Below are 19,228 nucleotides of genomic sequence, written 5' to 3'. Positions count from 1 at the left end.
GAAGATTTAGACGCTAGAAAACGGAACCTGCATCACAGAATCGACACGCGTAAATAACTTGGAAAAAGAAAATTAATTGTCAACGGGTGTGGTTTATATACTTTTTGGTTATTGAGTAGTCTATGGAAGGAACATGCAGCTCCGCCCATTTAGATGTCACGTTTTACAGTTGACATGTGCTCACGTTTTCACTTTTTAACTCGTGCACGTGTTGAGAAAAGTTACAAAATGTAACGCGGTAAAGGGTTTGATTTCGATCCTTACATGTATAAGCAGCATCATATGTACATACGTTGGAGAGCTTCAAAACTGTTACCCGGCAAACCATGTCATTTCCTTTCTCGTGACTAAAAACATCTATTAATTGCTGTAATTGTAAATAGAAGATATAAAGAAATAATGTTCAGAATAGAAAACAAAATGCGTGCTAATATTTCTCCTCACTATGGTTTTAAATTAAAAAGATGCCCGTATTTGTAAAGCGTACAGCTACCTCCAGAGAGGTGTCCCGGCGCTCGGGGTGTCGGGAAGATTAAGCAAGGAATTGCCCATAGTGACATAGTGGTGGGCTAACGTACCGCCGGAGCCGGGAATCGAACTGTGAACGCTGTTGTTCGAAGTCAGGTATCATAGCTGCTGCATCACACTTTTTCCACACTTAGACATTAATTAGTGCTAATTAAATTTTAAACATTGTTTAAATTATAACTTATAACAGACTATCGTTACAGTTAGATTTTCACTACTAAAAGTATGCAAGTTTTAAAAAAATGTACTCAAAATCAATATAGTTTTCAGGGACATTATTGTTAGAAATTAGCATTTATAAAACCTTCAAAATTCACTGAATAAACCATAGGTTTTAAAAACTTTATAGTTAGAAATTAGCATTTAAAAAACCTCTGAAATCACTGAAAAAAACACAGGTTTCAGGCACGTTATAGTTAGTTGGACATTTCACTCATACAAAACTAGAGAAAATTCGCCCATTAAAGTTAGTTCAGCTGCAATGTGCTGCTGATGATGTCACATATTACATCATTCATGACATGGTCAGTGACATCACTGAAGACATCACTGATGACATCACTGATGGCATCATCCACATCAAACTCTGATGCACCTTCTCACACTCTAATATAACCTTTGATACATCCACTGTAAAATACAGACTACCATCAACACACCAATACCAGTTACTACATACGCACTCACTGATTCCTAGGTCTATACACACATCCACTCATTCACCCATACAATCACTCATACATGCAGTCACTCATCACTACAACACTATCATATGAACTCATACACCTTTACAGACACTAACACACCACCACTCATCGAAGGTTACTCACACACCTAGTCAGTCTTGTAAAGAATCAATCACACTTCAATTTATTGACCTATACAGTTATAAACATACCACATCACTTTTTCAAACAGATACTAACACATACTTGCTCTCTTATTCAATCACTGATAGAAGTACACACTCATCCATACAACCACTCTCACAATCACTGACTCTCATGTATAGTCATTTATATAATCCAACTCTCACATACACTGCCTTTCACATATGCAGTTACTCACACATGTACCACTGAGAATCAATTCACTCACCAACACACCCATACACACACTCACCCACCATACAGCTGTTTCCACATGCACTCTTGAACCCATACACCCAGTGAATCAATCGCTCACACATCTATGCACAGAGTCACATACCTTCCACCCACATACACACACACTCAGTCTACCATACAAATACTCAGGCGACCAATTATTAATCCATATAGACACTCATGTAGCTACTGATCAACCCATGCAGCATCTTACACAACAACAAACAAAGTGATACATACATTCACACAGTTTAGTCACTAACCCAGGCATTCACTAAGACACATTTAATCACTCACTTATACAGTCAGTCATGCATCTACTAAATCCTCCATCCAGACACTTATACACCCACTCATTCTTCAATACACCTTGGCATATTTATAAAACATATTTAAACTTTAAACAAACACACAGTCGCTGGAAGAGGTCATCAGTGATGTCATCAGTGATGTCATTTGAGATGTCATTAGTGATGTCATCAGTGATGTCACTGACCATGTCATTAATGATGTAATATGTGACGTCATCAGCAGTGCATTGCCGGGGCTTGAGTTATAGTTAGCTGAACTAGCTATAATGGCTGAATTTCTCTGGTTTTGTATGAGTGAAATGTCCAACTAACTATAACGTGCCTGAAACATGTGATTTTTTCAGTGAATTTCTATGATTTTTTAAATGCTAATTTCTATCTATAACTTTTTATAAACCTATGGTTTTATCAGTGAATATATGTATATATATTTTTTTTTTTTAAACACCTATGTGATAATATATTCTAAATGTCTCGGTATACAGTGTAAATATGTACAGAAAGGAAAAAGATAAAATAATCTGTAAAAATGACAAACTGTATATACCTATGAGAATTGTACACAGAGTGTTACAAGTTCAGCTCTATGTACATGGTGTAAATATTTGTATATAATGATGAAATAGGGGTGTTAAAAGATTGAAATTAATGATTAATATACAAATTGTAAGATGGCCCTCGCAATAGTAATGGGATGCAGGACAATTGTCTATCCCTCTTTGCTTTTCATGACATTAATGAATTGTGTGCCAAATGTTTTTCACGGCGATTACCTTTATTGTTTGTTATAAATTGACATTGATTGTTTACCTCCCCGACATTGAAGAAGGCGCGAAGCCGAAACGCGTCTGTCGGGTGTGCTTTTTGTTTGCGGAAAATAAACTAAAGAAAGAATAATACCACTGGTTTGCGCCTAAATTGGATCCAAAAGAGGGATTATCGTAAGGGAATATATATAAATAAATAATATATATATATATATATATATATATATATATATATATATATATATATATATATAGTGCAATGAGCGCACACACACACTGGGCAACCATGGAGGGGGCAGGAGAGCAAGCACAACCAATGAGGGGGCAGGAGAGAAAGCACAACAAACGAGGGGGCAGGAGAAACAAGCACAACAAACACAACAAACGAGGGGGCAGGAGAGCAAGCAAAAGGAACGAGGGGGCAGGAGAGCAAGCACAAGGAACGAGGGGGCAGGAGAACAAGCACAAACAACGAGGGGGCAGGAGAGCAAGCACAACAAACGAGGGGGCAGGAGAGCAAGCACAACCAACGAGGGGGCAGGAGAGCAAGCACAACCAACGAGGGGGCAGGAGAGCAAGCACAACCAACGAGCGGGCAGGAGAGCAAGCACAATGAACGAGGGGGCAGGAGAGCAAGCACAAAGAACGAGGGGCAAGAGAACAAGCACAAAGAACGAGGGGGCAGGAGAGCAAGCACAAACAACGAGGGGGTAGGAGAGCAAGCATAACCAACGATGGGGCAGGAGAGCAAGGCAGGAAAGCAGGCACAACGAGGGGGCAGGAAAACAAGCACAACGAGGGAACAGAGGCAAGAAAAGCGAGCAGTCAACAAGGGGGCGCGGTTTGGAGGGAGAGCTTACCCGCGTTATCCAAGCTGATGGCCGCGACCAGGAGAGACTCAGCGCCGGCTCGGGCCCTGCAGGGCAGAGGGACGCATGCTGCACTCGCTGCTCCCAGGGCTGCTGCACCTTCTTGCCCGCCTCCTGCCCCTCCTCCTTTCACTCCCTCTCCCGTGCGTAACATGGCGGCCGGCCTGAGGAGCGGGGGGAGGGAGGGAGGGAGATGGGCTGCCACAGAGCGGGAGGGAGCTCCAGGAATGAGCAGACCACCGCGAAATTCGAGAAGGTGCCCGGACAGGTGTCTTCCTCCACGGGCGTCTGCGTCTCCGCCGCGGCCACCATCTTGGACCTGCTGGGGAAGGAGGGGGGCGACCAGGCTCGAGCCTCCGAAGGAGCCCGCCGCGATCCCACAATGCACCCTAAAAGGCAGCAAAAGCAGCCCAGGTTGCGGTGACGCTCCTCCCCGATTGCCCTCTTGCTCTCCCTCCCCCCCTTCCACCGGGAGCGTTCTAGTCTGGCCTCGTAAGACATAAAGCTGAAGATTTTGTTCCTTGGTCTACAAGGTAGCCATCTCTGGAATAAAGCGGAGGTCTAGAAGCGAGTAAGACACGAAAAAAAGAATGATTTAAAACGAACGTTGGGAACAAATCCAATTCCAAGAGACTGGCGTATTTCAAATGCAAGCAGGGAATATCTCCAACGAAGAAGTCAGTCCTTTGTTTTTACAACGTAAACTTAGTGAGTGCCTTTTGAATGGGGGGTAGGGGCGAAAGAAGAGGAGGGTTAGAGACTGTAAAGGAAAACCAAGCCATGCGCTGCCTCTCCCGCCAAACTGCTGAAACCTAGTGACATGCACAAAGCTGCTGTTTGCTCTTTCTCTTTACCAGGCCGTCAAAGTGCAACATCACAAGCCAGACAGGAAGTCTGACCTGGTGGAATACCGAGGGTCATAGGTCAGCAGTGTAGAGAGGAGAACGCGGGCAGGGTGGAACACAGTCTACAGGGTGTCAACAAGAGAGGAGCGCTCCACACAACCACGTTTCTCCGAGGCAAAGCAGAAATGCCTCGGAGAAACGCAGCGTCATTTTTGGATTCGGGGGCGTGTTTTCTTTCTCTCCTCTTCCCATTGGCTGAAATGTAAAATTCCAGCCAATGGGAAGAGGAGAGAAAGAAAACAGAAAGAAGCGAAAAAACACCCCCCCGAATCCGGGCTTGAACGGAGTGATGCCCCTCCCCTCCAATGGCTGGCCTCCGTTTAGGAAGCCAGCCAATGGAGAAGAGGGGTGGGTTCAAGCCCCCATACTGAAAGACAAAATTTCTCTCCAGCGAGACTGCGCATGTGCAGCCTACGCAGGCCGAGACCTAAAAAGGACCTTATGGACGTACTATATGATTCATACACTAATCCAAGACATGCCGCGGAGCTTTCAAAACCGTCGGTCGCCAGGTATATGTCGCTAGTGGAGGCTGACAGCACCCTAACTTGTATGCCCTCCAAATATCTTATGAAGAATTTAATCCAATAGGCGAGAAGCCTCAGGTACGGTACTTTAAAATACTCACTTTGCTTTCCATTGGGATTTAACAGTAACCTTGAGCAAACGCCTTGTCCCTGTGGCACCCATAGAAATCAAACGATTATAAATTATTATTATTTTTTTTTTCTTCAAAAATATACTAAACAATATTTGATACCCTATTTGAAGGCAATTGCAAATATTAACTATAGATCAGCTTATTTGGAAATTCACAGACTTGAGCAGGACGATTTGATTTTCCGCCTCAGCTCCTTTCTGAGAGTGGCTGTCCATTCATGTGCTTCTATGAGCACTTTGTAAATGCATTTTAGCGTTTGGGAACACACAACACTGTCTTTTTGTATGAACCTACCTACGTTTTCAGTAGGGAACACTAAATGAAAGTGTTTCTTGAAGATTGGACTACCCTAAAATATCAAATTTAATTGCACTTTATATTATGCTGTTAAAATTGTTTACAATCAACTGCACTTCATCATGATCTGCTGTTACCTGTTTCTCAGGAATTACCCCAGACGATCAAATTTAACTGTACTTTATATTATGCTGCTAATTGTATATAATCAATTGCATTTTATCGTAATCTGCTGCTATTTGTTTTTCAAACCCCTGAAAGTGCTCAACATTATCATGTTGCCATTTGCCCATTTACAACCTTTTTCTATGACATTGTCGTTTTGCACAAAAATTTTCTTTTTAACATATATTTATAATGGAAGTCCTTGTAATCAGATAATCTCCTTTTTTATTTATATTGTGTTTTTAACAAAAATTGTATGTTGTTGGTATTTTTGACCTGTGCTTTCATGGATATTTTATATCCGAATAAAGATTATTGAATTGAATGAATTGGTTACAAAAGGCTTGTGAAATCTCTGCTATGGGTTGAGAGGCCGAAAGCAATTACACTATCCTGAATAATTCTATAGCGGAGTATGAATTTTCTATTTTATGGGTGCAATATTTGGACTTTTCTTCCGTTAATGAGAGCTTGTATTCCTTGATACTTATCTTGCAAGAACTCTTTCTTGATCATCTAGAATTTTCCTCCAAGCCCGCTCAGAACAGCGGCAGGCTTGTTTAAGCATCCTGAGTCTATCATTAAACCAAGGAGCTGAAGGGAGGCACTTTTTACAGGTATTTGCCTTTAGCAGGGGTAAGTACATTTGCTGCAGATTCCAGCCATGTCACAAAGGCCTCTGCCTCACTATTGGAAACCATTTGAATTACACAGGGGATACTATTTAGAGTGCTGGCTAGCGTCTAAGCCGGGGCACCTTTCCAGTGTCTTGATTTATCCAGAGGGTAAGGAGTTCTATTATTACTAGCTGCTGATGGAGGTAGATCAAATTTAACTGTGCTATGGTCGGACCAGCAGATAGGGATAGTTTTTTGATAAGTAATTCTTTTATCATTAGAAACGTTTCCATCCAGAGTGTGGCCCGCATTCTGAGTGGGGGCAGATACTAATTGCCATAACCCAAGACTAGCAAGCGCCTCTAAAAGGGCACTAGAATCTTGACTGTCCGTCTCTTCTGGGTGAATAAAGTCAATCAGAATGGTCAACCAGTTCTCTAGAAAAGGTTCTAGAAGATTTTTAAGTTTGTTGAGGGACAGCCGTCTGGGGTCTATAAATCAAGAATCCCCCAAATGAGCAAGTGGGTGAGATACTAAGTTTAAAATGAAGGGCTTCACAGGTGTGTAGGTTGAAGCCTGAATCTATCAAGCATTTAAACTGTGAATTAAAATCAATCGTCAGGCCCCCCTATATGTTCCACCCTGTCTACCCTCTGAATAGAGTAGTTAGCCTGCATAGCATTAACTAGATGGGGTTCTGAGGTTATGTCAGCCCTAGTTCTGGTGATGAAGACACAGTCGGGTTCAGCTTCGGCTAGAAAGATAGCGAACTCCTAATTATGTTTGATAAGGGAGCAAGCATTTGTCAGTAAACCACTATATCTCTCTTTTTTCCAGTGCTAGAGTTACCAGGGTTATTTGTAAGTTTACCGACCCTGTAGGGCTGGGAGGACTTAGGCATAGGGGCATGGAGTAACCGCAAGAAGTACAAGTACATTGAGACTGCTCATACCTGTCATCAGAGCAATAACACAAGAATAATATATCTCCCCATTTCTCAGCTTTAACAAGGCTTTCTTATAGTAGGTTAAATTGGCAGCTTGTTCTCTATCGAAATGGCCCGAGAGTCCCGCAAGCTCCCAAATAAAGATTGCTCATCAAGCATTGCAAGTTCAACAAGGTCAAAAATGAAGAGTCCATGAATCTCAGAGTAATAGATAGTTGTCTCTCCGATTTTTTCAGACGACAAATGCTGAAAGGATCATTCAGTTTGGAGTGAATACTAATGGTTGGTAGAGCTCACAGACAGGCATCTAACATGGAGACAGGAATGGTGAAAAATGAATCAGCATTGAATGTGGAAAGAAAGCTAAAATAGAAGGTCATAAAGCAATGCCTCCCAAAAAAAAAAAGAGGTGTTTTTCGATGTGGATTTTTCTTTCCACATGAAGGTACGTATCCACCATTGAAGATATGCAACGGCTACAAAAAAGAGAACTATTTTGTAACAATTTGCAAAGAGGGGTCACGTCGAGCAAAAAGATCATGTAGAGAGAACAAAATGGATGCTAGAAAGTTCCAAAGATGTTTCAACCACGTTGACTAGGCCAAGTGGCAACATCTGTTGAGGCAAGTAGAAACCGAATGATGTCGATTGTCGTTAAATTCAATGTCTACCAGTTTGTCACCGTCATTGTCAAATGATAGTGAGGAAGATGGGTATGCAATGTCAATGTATGACCACTGAATGGCATGCACATGTAGGATTAACTTTTTGCAAGGAAGAATGCAGGTCAAAGCTAGATCGACAAGTGAAAGTGAGAAATTAATTTGGACACTGTCCCAAAACCACACTGAAAGTGAATGGGTGCTCCATAAGTTCTGTCAAAGGCAGTGGCTCATTGATAAGTTTTATGCCAGTAAAAAAGTAAAATGAACGGTCTCCAGTGCCCCAATTAACCCTGTCTAACCTCATGGAAAACCAAAGTGTATATGTGGGCTGCTTCGACGCCACTGCAAAGTTATGGTTCGTTTATAGCAACTGTGAAACTTAAGAAAACACAAGTACAAGCACTAACTCATGTTCTGTCGGGAACCTTTTTGAATGCATGTTTACTTAGTTTCAGCATTGCTGCAGACATGGGGTTGTTTTCTGTATGATACCACATCAATGCCTATTATGAGATAGTGAATCAGTTTCCATCCTTGTTTCATGGATTAGGAAAACTTAAGACAATGAAAGTGCAACTTCACATAAATGAGAACATCCGTCATGCTGCTCAACAAGTGTTTTGGTCTAAAGTTTAATTGAACAAAAGTCTAACAACTCGTAAATGCCCTTTATGAATACCGAAAGTCGTAAAGTTAGACTTTCATTTCAGTTTACCTTTGTGAATCGGCCCTAAATTTCGGATTGTCCATAGCTGAAGAACTCTTTCAGGATGTCACTTGTCACATAATACAGCCAGTCACAAATGCGTTCAATTACAGTGATGACATACTCATTTTTGGGGCCACGCAAAAAGTACATATTAAAGCTCCTGCACAAGTGTTTAGTATACTTTCTGATGCAGGGCTCAATTTAAATGCAGAAAAATGTGAATTCCATAAATCGAGACTCAAGTTCCTTGGTCATATCTTTTCTGATAGGAGAATGACTCTGGATCTAAATAAAGTACAAGTCTTTTTCATCCACTTTTTCCCCTGAAGAGGTAAATATGCTGCAATCATTCCTTAGTATGGCCACTGAAATGGCATACTTTGATCTGAAATTGCAGACAAAGACTGTTGTGGATGTGAGTCCAGTGGGGCTGGGTGCCAGCTTTCCTCACCACACTGGACATCCCAATGCCCCAGACACATTGTGACTTGTGCTAGCAGGAGTTTGTCATTGATGGAACGTGCCTATTCACAACCTGAACAAGAAAGGCTTGCTGTGGAGTGGGTTTGTGAACATTTTCATGTGTTCCTGTACGGAAAGCACTTCACGGTTGAAGGCACCTACGTAGATATGTGTCACTGTGCCCAGAGCACTGTGTTCAAAAGAAGAGACCATTTTATTGTCAGGCAGAAATGAAACGCAATTCTGATGCTGCTTTGGATGTTGACTCTTTGAGAGTCGTGACTAGTGAAGGAAATATGGCAACTGCTCATCATCCTGAAAAGTCCATTACGTGGCATTCTTCACATTTCATGCACCTGCCTCAACATTAGCCATCATCCAAATGTCAGAAGTGAGACATATCCACTGAGAATCTGGAGTCACCAGTGCCAGCCATGGATACTTCTCCTGTATCTCTGCAGCCTCAAATGAGAAAATCTGGAGGAGTGATTCGAGCACCACACTGACGTATTGAAGAGTTGTGATGTACATATATAATATTTGTACTTTTAATTTAATAAAGGGGGATATGTAGTGTCTTGCGAGTTAGAGATGACTGGATCCTTTTGGTTCCTGATAGACTCCATAGAAGTGCTTGGGTTGGGGGAATAAAATTCATGCTGTAGAATGTTCGTTAATAGTTACTAGGCCTGGGCGGTGAACTCTGATCCGTTCGCGGAGTTTTCTGCACTCTGTGATCCGCAGAGCTTGCGGAGTACAGAAATCTCCACTTTGCGTAGTGCAGCAGAGTTTTTGTCCCCACTTGTGATCGCAAACGGTACGTTCGCAAGGGAGAACTGCAGCTCGGGTAGGATTTCTATCCGAGCTGCAGGAAGACCAGCGCGAACAGCAGTCCTCACTGCACTCCACCACTTGCGGAACTCCGCAGAGGTTTTTTGTAACTTCGCGGAGTTCCGCGTAGCATAACTCTGTGAACTACGCCCATGCCTATTAGTTACACGTTGAGGAATAAAGACATGTTCCAAGATCCGTGTGTGGCATGATCATTACATGTAGGACTCTACAATATATAGAAATATTAGATTAATTTAATTAATATTATATTAATGGTATACATTAAAATATTTAAGAAAAATCCAACACTGAGGTGTTCATAATTTATCTGATTCAATAATTATCAGATATTCTGGGTGTGTGGGGAAGAACATGCAGATTTCGGCCCTTACTGCACTAAAATCAACATTTTACAGTAAAGACTGTACAGTTTGTCCCATTTAAATTCTGGCAATTTAATGAAGTATGAGCTATTTCATGACCCTGCAGTATTACCTAGCAGAACATTCAGAGCTTCCAAACCTAACAAGGAGTTACACAAGGGTCAGAAAACACTGACCTACTCATAAACAGGGCCTCCGTATCAGACCTGCCAAGTTCCACGCACCTTGCATTAGAATAATGCATTTCCAGTAATTTTTCGGCATTACTACACTGTCTGAGATTGTCATACAAAAGGACCATGTCCTGAAGTGCGATAATTACAGTTTCTTGCTTTGCTGGGGCAGACAGCATAAAAGCTGAGCTTGAGAGCTGTTTTCCAAATGCCACAAGGTGGCGCTAGTGTGCAATGGGAGGTATAGGACTCTCATTATATTAACCCCTTCAGTGCTAATGACAAGGGTAACTCGTCATGGAGTTTCCATTGATTTCAATGGAAAGTCAATGGATCCACTCGCACACCCCTTAGCAGCCAAGTGGTGGATGTGGATATATCCTGCTATCACATCAAGCCAAAGGAACTTCAGAGAATTAAAGACAAAAAAACAAAAATACACACCCACCTAACTAATGTAAAAACCCGCCCCCTGCTCATAGTATCACACAGATGTGGATATTGAGCTGCAAAACAAAGCTTCTACATACATGCCAAAAATACGTTAATCCAAACTTCAGTAAAAGAGGGGCCTAATTTGAGAACTGTGCAGAGAGAAGATCCCAGCTGTGGCCCCTCTTACATCCTGTAGCCTGCTCCTGGTCCCACGTGGTAGAGAGCCTGGACAGACTCTGTCAATTGATTGCCAGCCAAGGAGGCACAGGCTGGCTAAGACAGGGACTCTCGGTTTAATTTATTGTTCCTCTGAAGCTCCACCTGGCAACATGTGTCCGACCTAGGCTGTGGGCTGGGCCATGCTACTACTAAGTGTGGGTGACATTGTACATTATGCTGTTTGGTGAAAGTGTCACTCATAGTCGTTGAATGTCACTCATAATTACACTGAAATGATGAAAATGTCACATATAAGCATTCTGAAACCTTGACAGCTATTAAGTATAGGTTAAAGTATTGGTAACAATGCTATCTTTGGCGGGGCTGCAAACTGTGAGAAGAAACAATATAGTTCAAACCAAACTATAACTTTTTTTTAAAAATAAATAATTCTCTTATTTCACCTTCTGCCTCCGTAGTCACTAATCAGTCAGTCAGTCAGTCGAAGTTCTTTATTTCGATTAATTAAAATCATAAAAAGCAGCAACAGTGCATGCATACAAAAGTGTGGAAGATAAAATAATATTATGTACAAAGTAAGCAAATATGCAAATATTCTCAAACATTCATTCATATATACATTCTTTACATTGATTACAATATTTACAAAACGTATAAAATATGTAATGATAACGATGTTCATTCCAAGTTTAAAAATTCACTCTAAAAATTCAATTAAAAACATAAATGCGTTATATGTATTAACAAAAAATATAATGAAATAGCCCCTTCTTCTCCTACTGTAGATGAAGCATGCGGATATTACAGTTTGTTTTATTAATCCTCACAGCTGCCACCAAGAAGCTTGCTACACTAAAAATAGTGTGCACACTACCCAGTAATTGCAGATGTAGGAGTGCTGGTCTAACTTGCACAAAGGCCGCCTCTCGTAAAATGGGGTATAATTTTTTTTTACGTGCGTTTGAAAACTTTTCACAGAACATAATTAGGTGGAGGGTGTCTTGTATTGAAAAATTATCGCAGGAGCATGGTGGCGATTCTTCCGGTTTGCCCCATTTCGGAAAGTAACCTAAGTTCAGATGTATTAAATTGAACCTGAATCTTGTCAACAAAAAGTGATGAAAAGGCTTTGTGACAATCTTCAGATAGGGTTCAATTGAAGGAGAAGTCTGCAGAAGATAAATACTTCTAGCACCCAGTTTTTTAAGCTCCTCCTCCTCCCTATCTGCCTCCAGCAGCAACCTACCGTTTTGTTTGATCCAAACCATGTCCTCTTTCCTAATACCCTCTGGGGCTGTAAAAAGTTCAGGGCGACCCAGTCTGGCACAGGCTGCTCTAACGTATGCCAGCCAAGGTATGCCATTTGCCTTGTCGAGGGCTAAACAGTCTTTAAGAATAAGATGGTTAAGGGTGATTTCCTCGTTAAGCCACGTCTTTGCCCAACAAATTAGGGGGGCTACCTTTAGCTCATCAGTAATGTAGCCTAAGCCCAATTCAGTGTGGATTGACAAAGTCGGAGCGGACTGAGGAACCACCAGCAATGATCTAAGGAATCTGTTCTCTGCAATTTGAATTTTTCCCACAGTGGCATAACCCCATATCGAGGCCCCGTACGATGCGATCGCGCAACATTTGGCCTTATATATTTTGAATATGGCCTCCATAGGCCTAGCTCCCAGTCGTTTGGCAAAGCTGAGAAGGGCAGATGTAGATCTTGTAACCGCATTGCTCTTTTGTTTCTGCTGGGGGCCCCAGTTACCCCTCTCATCGAACAACACTCCGAGGTAGGTGAAAGCGGTACCCTGGAGAGTTGATTACCCAGGCATCTGAACATGTTTACCTTCCTGATCTTCCTTCGGCCACCAACAATCATGACATGGGATTTACTGCTGTTAACTTTTAGATCTAATGACTCCAGAAAGGAGCCAAAGTTATCCAACAGCCTCTGTAGGCCTCGGCCTGTACGAGCGATAAGTACAGCATCATCCGCGTACAGGAGGACCGGGATACCCTTTCCCCCTGCACGCGGAATGTCTGCACCTGCCCCCATTAGTGATTTTTCTAGGCCATTGATCTAAATTGTGAAAAGAAGGGGGCCAGAATACAACCTTGTCTGACCCCCCTCCTTGATTTGAATTGGCCCGTACACCTCCCGTCCTGTGTGACCCTAACAACTGCTGCTAAATTCTGATGAAGATCACTGAGGAAATGAACCAAAGAAGCATCTACACCCATTTCCAGCAAAATATGCAATAATTTTGAGCGGTTCACCAGGTCGAACGCTGAAGACAGGTCCATGAACCCGAGGTATAAAAAGCCGTCTTTTGCTACCGTGTATTTATTAATCAAAAGGTGTAAATTTAGGCATTGGTCCATGGTGCTTCTGCGTTGCCTAAAGCCATACTGGAGGTTCGAAAACACCCCCCGTTCCAGCATCCAGTCTCCCAGTCTCTGCAAAACGACTCTGCCCATGATCTTAATGGCAGAGTCCAACAGGGAGATTGGCCTGTAACAGGCGGGATCCCCTCTGCTCCCTTTTTTAAAGATGGGTACAATTATTGAGGAAGCCCATGATGGGGGGAAACCCGCTGTAGATGATGCATTGAACACGTTGGTTAAAATCTTGGCCCAAAAGTTAGGATATAAAATGTAGAGGTCAGCAGGGACCCCGTCAGGCCCTGGGGCCTTATGTTTCAGAGTGTCTCGAATGGCTTTTTCTACTTCTGCTGTTTCAAATTTGACTATTTGGGTGGGGTGACCCTGAATGGGGCTTCCTGAGTTTGGCTTTTGGTGCTCATTATCACTGTAGATGCTCGTAAAATGTTTAAGCCACACATCATCTGGGATAACACATTCTGTGTTTAGGTTGTCTGTTTCTGATAAAAAGGGCTGATTAATTACAGACCAGAATTTCCTACTATTTTTTAGCACGTCGACTGACTGCAGGTTATCCCAAGCCTCCTCTTTAATTTTGCGTTTCCGCATAAAGATGGCCTGTTTATACTACTTACTGTGAGAGGAGACTAGGGCATTATCCCTAGGTTTATGCTTAAGTGCTTTTAAGAGCGCCCCATGAGCCTTAGAACAAGAATGGTCAAACCACTTAGTTGCCTTCTTGAATCGCGAACTGCTCTCGATGTATAGATTTTCTGCAATTTGGTCACAGATTGCTGTGAAAGATGTTATAGTTTCAGTGGCCGCGGCGTTTTCATCAAGACAGACGCCAAAATTGGACTCTGCCTTGATGGCCAACTCCTCAAAGAAGGCCGCCGGGACCACTGCTTCCCACTTTATCCGTCTTCCTTTATCCTTGGTCGCCATGTGCCGAGGGGCCACCCTATCCAGGTCAGTGATAGCAAGCTTGCACCGCAGTGCCACTTCCAATGTAAGTGGATTATGGTCGCTGAAGGTTGATATCATGACTCTATACATAAGGATTTTTGTCATGATTTGTGGAGAGACAAAAATATAATCTGTGACGGATTCAGCACCTCGTCCTGTGAAGGTCGTGGGAGCCTCTCTACCACCTTCCTTAGCTGGTTCAAATAAATTTAGGCTGGCTAATAGTTCTTCCAAAGCATCACCCTGTTTATTATGTTCAAAATGTGGTGCTCTCCCATTTGCAGGCCCCACCTCATCTTCCCCGTAGCAATCCCATTGACAGGGGTGTAAATTAAAATCTCCCATTAAAATTATATCATAGTCGCAAGGGTTGCTAAGCTTGTAGACTGACAAACAGTGGTCTAACACACTAAAAGCTTCTTTTTGAGGAGAGTTTCCCATTGCATTATATAGATTTATCAGTAGATGATATTGATCCGCATTAAACCATTCTATTATAAGAAAGTTGTCTGACTCCTCATTAAGCTTTCTAAAAGTGCCGGCGAGGTTGAGGGAGATGAGAAACAGTAAACCCCCCTTTGATCTCCCTGCAGTACCCCGAACTGCTGGAATGGTGAAACTTTGATAGCCATCTAGATTAAAGGCAGATTCAGAATCCCAAGTTTCCTGGAAGGCCAGGATATCAAACTGTCTTATATATTGTAACCAAATGGTGTCCGAGCTTTTTGATCTAATTCCTGCCACATTCCAGCTTAACAATTTACATACATTCAGTTGATTATGCACAATATGGGTGTCATCCCCTGAGCCAACTTCTGGGGCACTAATCAATGAAACATACTTACTGGGAAAAATGAATAGGCAACTGCAGATGAAGTCAGAACAATGGATCCGCCTCTGAAAAGAGAGATGAAAATCAGGATTAAAATATATGTGTGTGTGGGTGTGTATGTGTGTGTGTGTGTTTGTGTAGGGATTTGTATGTGTGTGTGTGTATGTTTAAGAATACCCCATGCTGTGAGGAAGAGATCGGTCCTCATAGCATCGGTAAATCCTAACAGAACCAGACAAACACCATCTTTGTGAGGACCGGTGCATTAGGAGGACCCGTCCCGGTAGTGTGTTTATGTACTTTCAGATGAGTGTATCAAAAAGCTAAGAGCTTCCTTTACAATGTTTAAGTGTATGGCAGCATCGCAAGCCTTTTTGCTGCACTACCCTATATCAAAAGAAAAGGGCAGGAATGAGTTCAGTCTGTAAGATACAGCGCAGACCTGTCCTTTCTCCCTGTGCTGGCACTCAAAGGGCTGCCTTGTATATGGATGATTTTTTTGTGCAGGAAGGGACACCTTCCTGCACGAAAACAATCAATGAAGGCAAGTTCCTCTTTCTGCTGAATCCAGCCCACATCGAAAGCAGAAACAAACAGGAGAAATAATGTTATTTCTCCTCGTTGTGTTTCCCCTTCACCGTAGGATTTGGACACAGAATCAAATGTGTCAAATGTCTCCCCATCATAGTGTGAGGTGACACAGCGACTTGCACTGAGTTACCTCACTCCAAATCTACAAAGCCATGAAAAGACACACATGTTGGCTTTATGTGGCTAAGCCCTGTGCGCCACCGGAAAAGCACCAAAAGTGAAATTTCTCTGGTGCATAGGTCTTGTAAATGAACCCCTAGTATGTTTGCCTCAGTCCGCTTTATACCCTACCCTACTATCAAAGCACGTGTGGAGTTAGAATAGCAAATACACACTTCATTATGGTCAATGGCCATTCCTCATAATAATAGGTATGTTATGTTGTGTGTGTGTGTGTGTTGAGGACAAGATGTGTGTGACTTAGGGGCCGATTCCGATTCGGTAAAATCCCTTACAAATAGCATTACGGAGCATATTTCCCGTACGAATCGTACCCTTAAACGTCCCCATACGTTCGATGAAGTACGATTCGGACCCAAAGCAGATCTCCGTACGAATCATACGAAAGACCATACGACTTAAAAATCTGTACGAATCACATTCAGAACACGCAGTAGGCGACGTCCGTACAGATCGAAGCAGCATTTTCCAATCCAGCAAACTGAGCGCCCGGGTACACCCCATGATTGCAGGGGTACTGTGCGCAGCAGTACGGTGTATAGGAGTACGGTGCGTATACCCCATGTTTGCAGGGGTACGGTGTGTAGGGGTATGGTGTGTAGGGGTATGTGTGTACACCCCATGATTGCAGGGGTACGGTGAGTATACCCCATGATTGCAGGGGTACGGTGGGTACACCCCATGATTGCAGGGGTACGTGTGTAGGGATACGGTGCGTAGGGGTACGGTGCGTACACCCCATGATTGCAGGGGTACGGTGCGTACACCCCATGATTGTAGGGGTACAGTGCGTATGTGATTGTGTGGCTCTCTGTACGAATCGCTCATACGCGACGTTTTCCGTATGAATCGCGTTCTCATTCCCCGGTCCGGATCGTACTTGTCGGGTCGTACAGCATGTTTATGATTCATTCGGTTCACTGTGAGGATCCGTGTCATACGGATTTTCCCTTGATTTTTATACGGTTCGCAACAATTCGATCGTACATTGTTCAAATGAATCGTACTACAGGATTCGGACGGAATTGTACGAGTCGTACGGAAAGGGCTACGGATTCGATTTGGTCGTACGATTGGTTTACCGAATCAGAATGGCCCCTTATTGTGTAAAAAATATTGAGGGACATATTATTTAAAGGTAAATGCAAATATGGAAGTATAGATTTAATATTTGTAATTTCTCATCTATGTACCTCGATGATATATATATTGTCATGGTACATAGATATGCAGTTGGTACAGTAATCTATGCATACCTTTTGATATTTTGTCCCTTGTTATTTTGTCCGTGATATTAGTGTCCCACAATAACCTGATCTCAATATTCAGGAGCCAAGCCTGTTTGTGTATCTAGTGTGCATGTTTAATCAGGGTGTGGTGTGTCAGCAAGGGAAACAGCCTTTACAATGCTGCTCTTATCACGCAATTTCTTTATGACGCAGCCTTTACAACGCATGCATTTAGCACACAGGTAAGTTTTGTGTCTCTACTACCCATGCCATTACCACGCTTGGTAGGTATTGTTTAGGTAAACACAAATTAGCAAAAATTAACAACTTGACCAGTCTGTAGGCAATCATTTTAACCTTGTGGACCATTTGCTATCAGATTTGAAGATTTTGCTTGTGGAACATGTCTTAAAGGAAGAACTACTGGACTCTAGAGAAAACCTTTGTATGTACAGTTTAACATCATTGCATCCAATGGACTGACCATCACCGGTAATACCACCTGAATACTGTAGTGCATGTCGAAAGCAGTCTAAGGACTACCTTGCCTCCAGATTCTAAATGGAATCCGCAGTTAGCAGCAATTTTTCAGGGTTTTCGTGCGATCTTACGATCGCCAGTTCTGTTAGCGGCACCTAAAGAAAATGAGATGCAAGGTAGGCATTCCCGTGCAAAAATAGCCACTAATCCCACTTTGCGATATTTACAAGGAATTCCTTGTATGGTGCAAAACAAAACAAAAACTGCCTCTAACTCCAGTTTTTTAAGACCAGAAAATACCTGGTCCTAAAAATGGTGCAAACACTTGGGGCCTCATTTCAGAAGGTTTTGGTGCTGGACAGCGCTGCAAGGAATGTTGCTGCGCTGCCCTGCGACAAAACTACAGGGTAGGAATGTGCACCATCAATAAGAGAGGGCACATTCCTGGGTCTCATTCATGAAAATTGTTGCATCACTGCGACAAAACAGCATTGCAACACTTTTCACTACGCACTTCTGGTGACACAATGGATGCCTTGTATTTACTGTACAGCGCTCCATGTCGCAATTAATGAGAGATGCGTCTGGAATCCTGACATGTCTGTCAGCACAAATGTCAAGCATTGCTGCAGTTGTGGCACCAGCATGATGCAACTCCAGCATGCGGCCAGCCTATCCCTGTGGCACTGCATCACCCTGATGCAGGGGTGTCCTACAATTGTTTATAGAAAAAAGAAAGGGGATTGAGGCTGCTCTGCCCGCACTAAAAACAAAAAGTTCCAATTATCTCTATAAAGAGGGAAGGTGCTGGTGATCTGGGACACAATCCCCTGAATCCCAATGGTGGAAGGACAAAGCCTTGTCTCTCCAATACGCTGCACAAAAGATAGACCCCGCACCCTTCAAATTTCAATTGTAATATTCATATATCAATATCACTTATCCATCATAAAATTCATGTAAGTATCACAATTGTTCTCCCAAGAATCTTTCGGAATCAGTTTCTTCCAGAAAAAAGTTCTTTTATTCAACAATCATAACAAATTCCATAGCCAACGCGTTTCGTCCGTGATCGGACTTCTTCAGGGAGCATATGGTCTGGACAACCAGACTTCAATATAGTGGAATGTTCCGAGATAAAGTTCTTTAAATGTGGAAAGCCGCAAAGAGTGTCGGCACGTCGTGGAAAAGTGTTCATCTGGTCCTACAATTGTTGCAGGGAAATCTGATGGATTTCACTGCGCCACTCCTATGAGGCTTTGTTGCGTGGGAATGCCCAACCAGCATACATCATACCTGATGCAGGTATAATGTGGCACAGGACTTTACAAGGTCATGCATATGCCCCCTGTCTTTTTTCACTAATTGGCACACAATGGCTGCCCTGCGCAAACGCAGCCACCCCTGCGCCATATTGGGAGGCTGACTGTGTTGCGGAGTTGATTGATGTTGTGGCTCCATCTCTTCTCGAGACGTCTGCAGATGGGGCTGGACTAGTGGAGGGGAGAGTGAACCAGTTGGCCTTCTTGGAGTGTTGTTTGCATGGTCTTTTCTTGAGGGG

At 42.7% G+C, this 19,228-nt stretch overlaps 1 protein-coding gene across 7 annotated transcripts in view; it reads right to left on the bottom strand.

Moving 5' to 3' along the window:
• LOC144792877 (dehydrogenase/reductase SDR family member 4-like) overlaps window positions 1–19,228 on the bottom strand; it is a 181,279-nt gene that overhangs the window by 58,062 nt on the left and 103,989 nt on the right. For all 7 annotated transcript variants that reach the window (XM_078668080.1, XM_078668081.1, XM_078668079.1 and 4 more), the window contains one exon: window positions 15,201–15,252. In XM_078668080.1, coding sequence (XP_078524206.1) covers window positions 15,201–15,252 — 52 coding nt within the window. The remainder of the gene's footprint in view (window positions 1–15,200; window positions 15,253–19,228) is intronic.

Source organism: Lissotriton helveticus, chromosome 11, assembly GCF_964261635.1.
Source record: "Lissotriton helveticus chromosome 11, aLisHel1.1, whole genome shotgun sequence".
Taxonomy (NCBI): Eukaryota; Metazoa; Chordata; class Amphibia; order Caudata; family Salamandridae; genus Lissotriton; species Lissotriton helveticus.
Note: the sequence above shows the minus strand (reverse complement) of the source record. Positions and strands in the feature narration are given on the sequence as shown.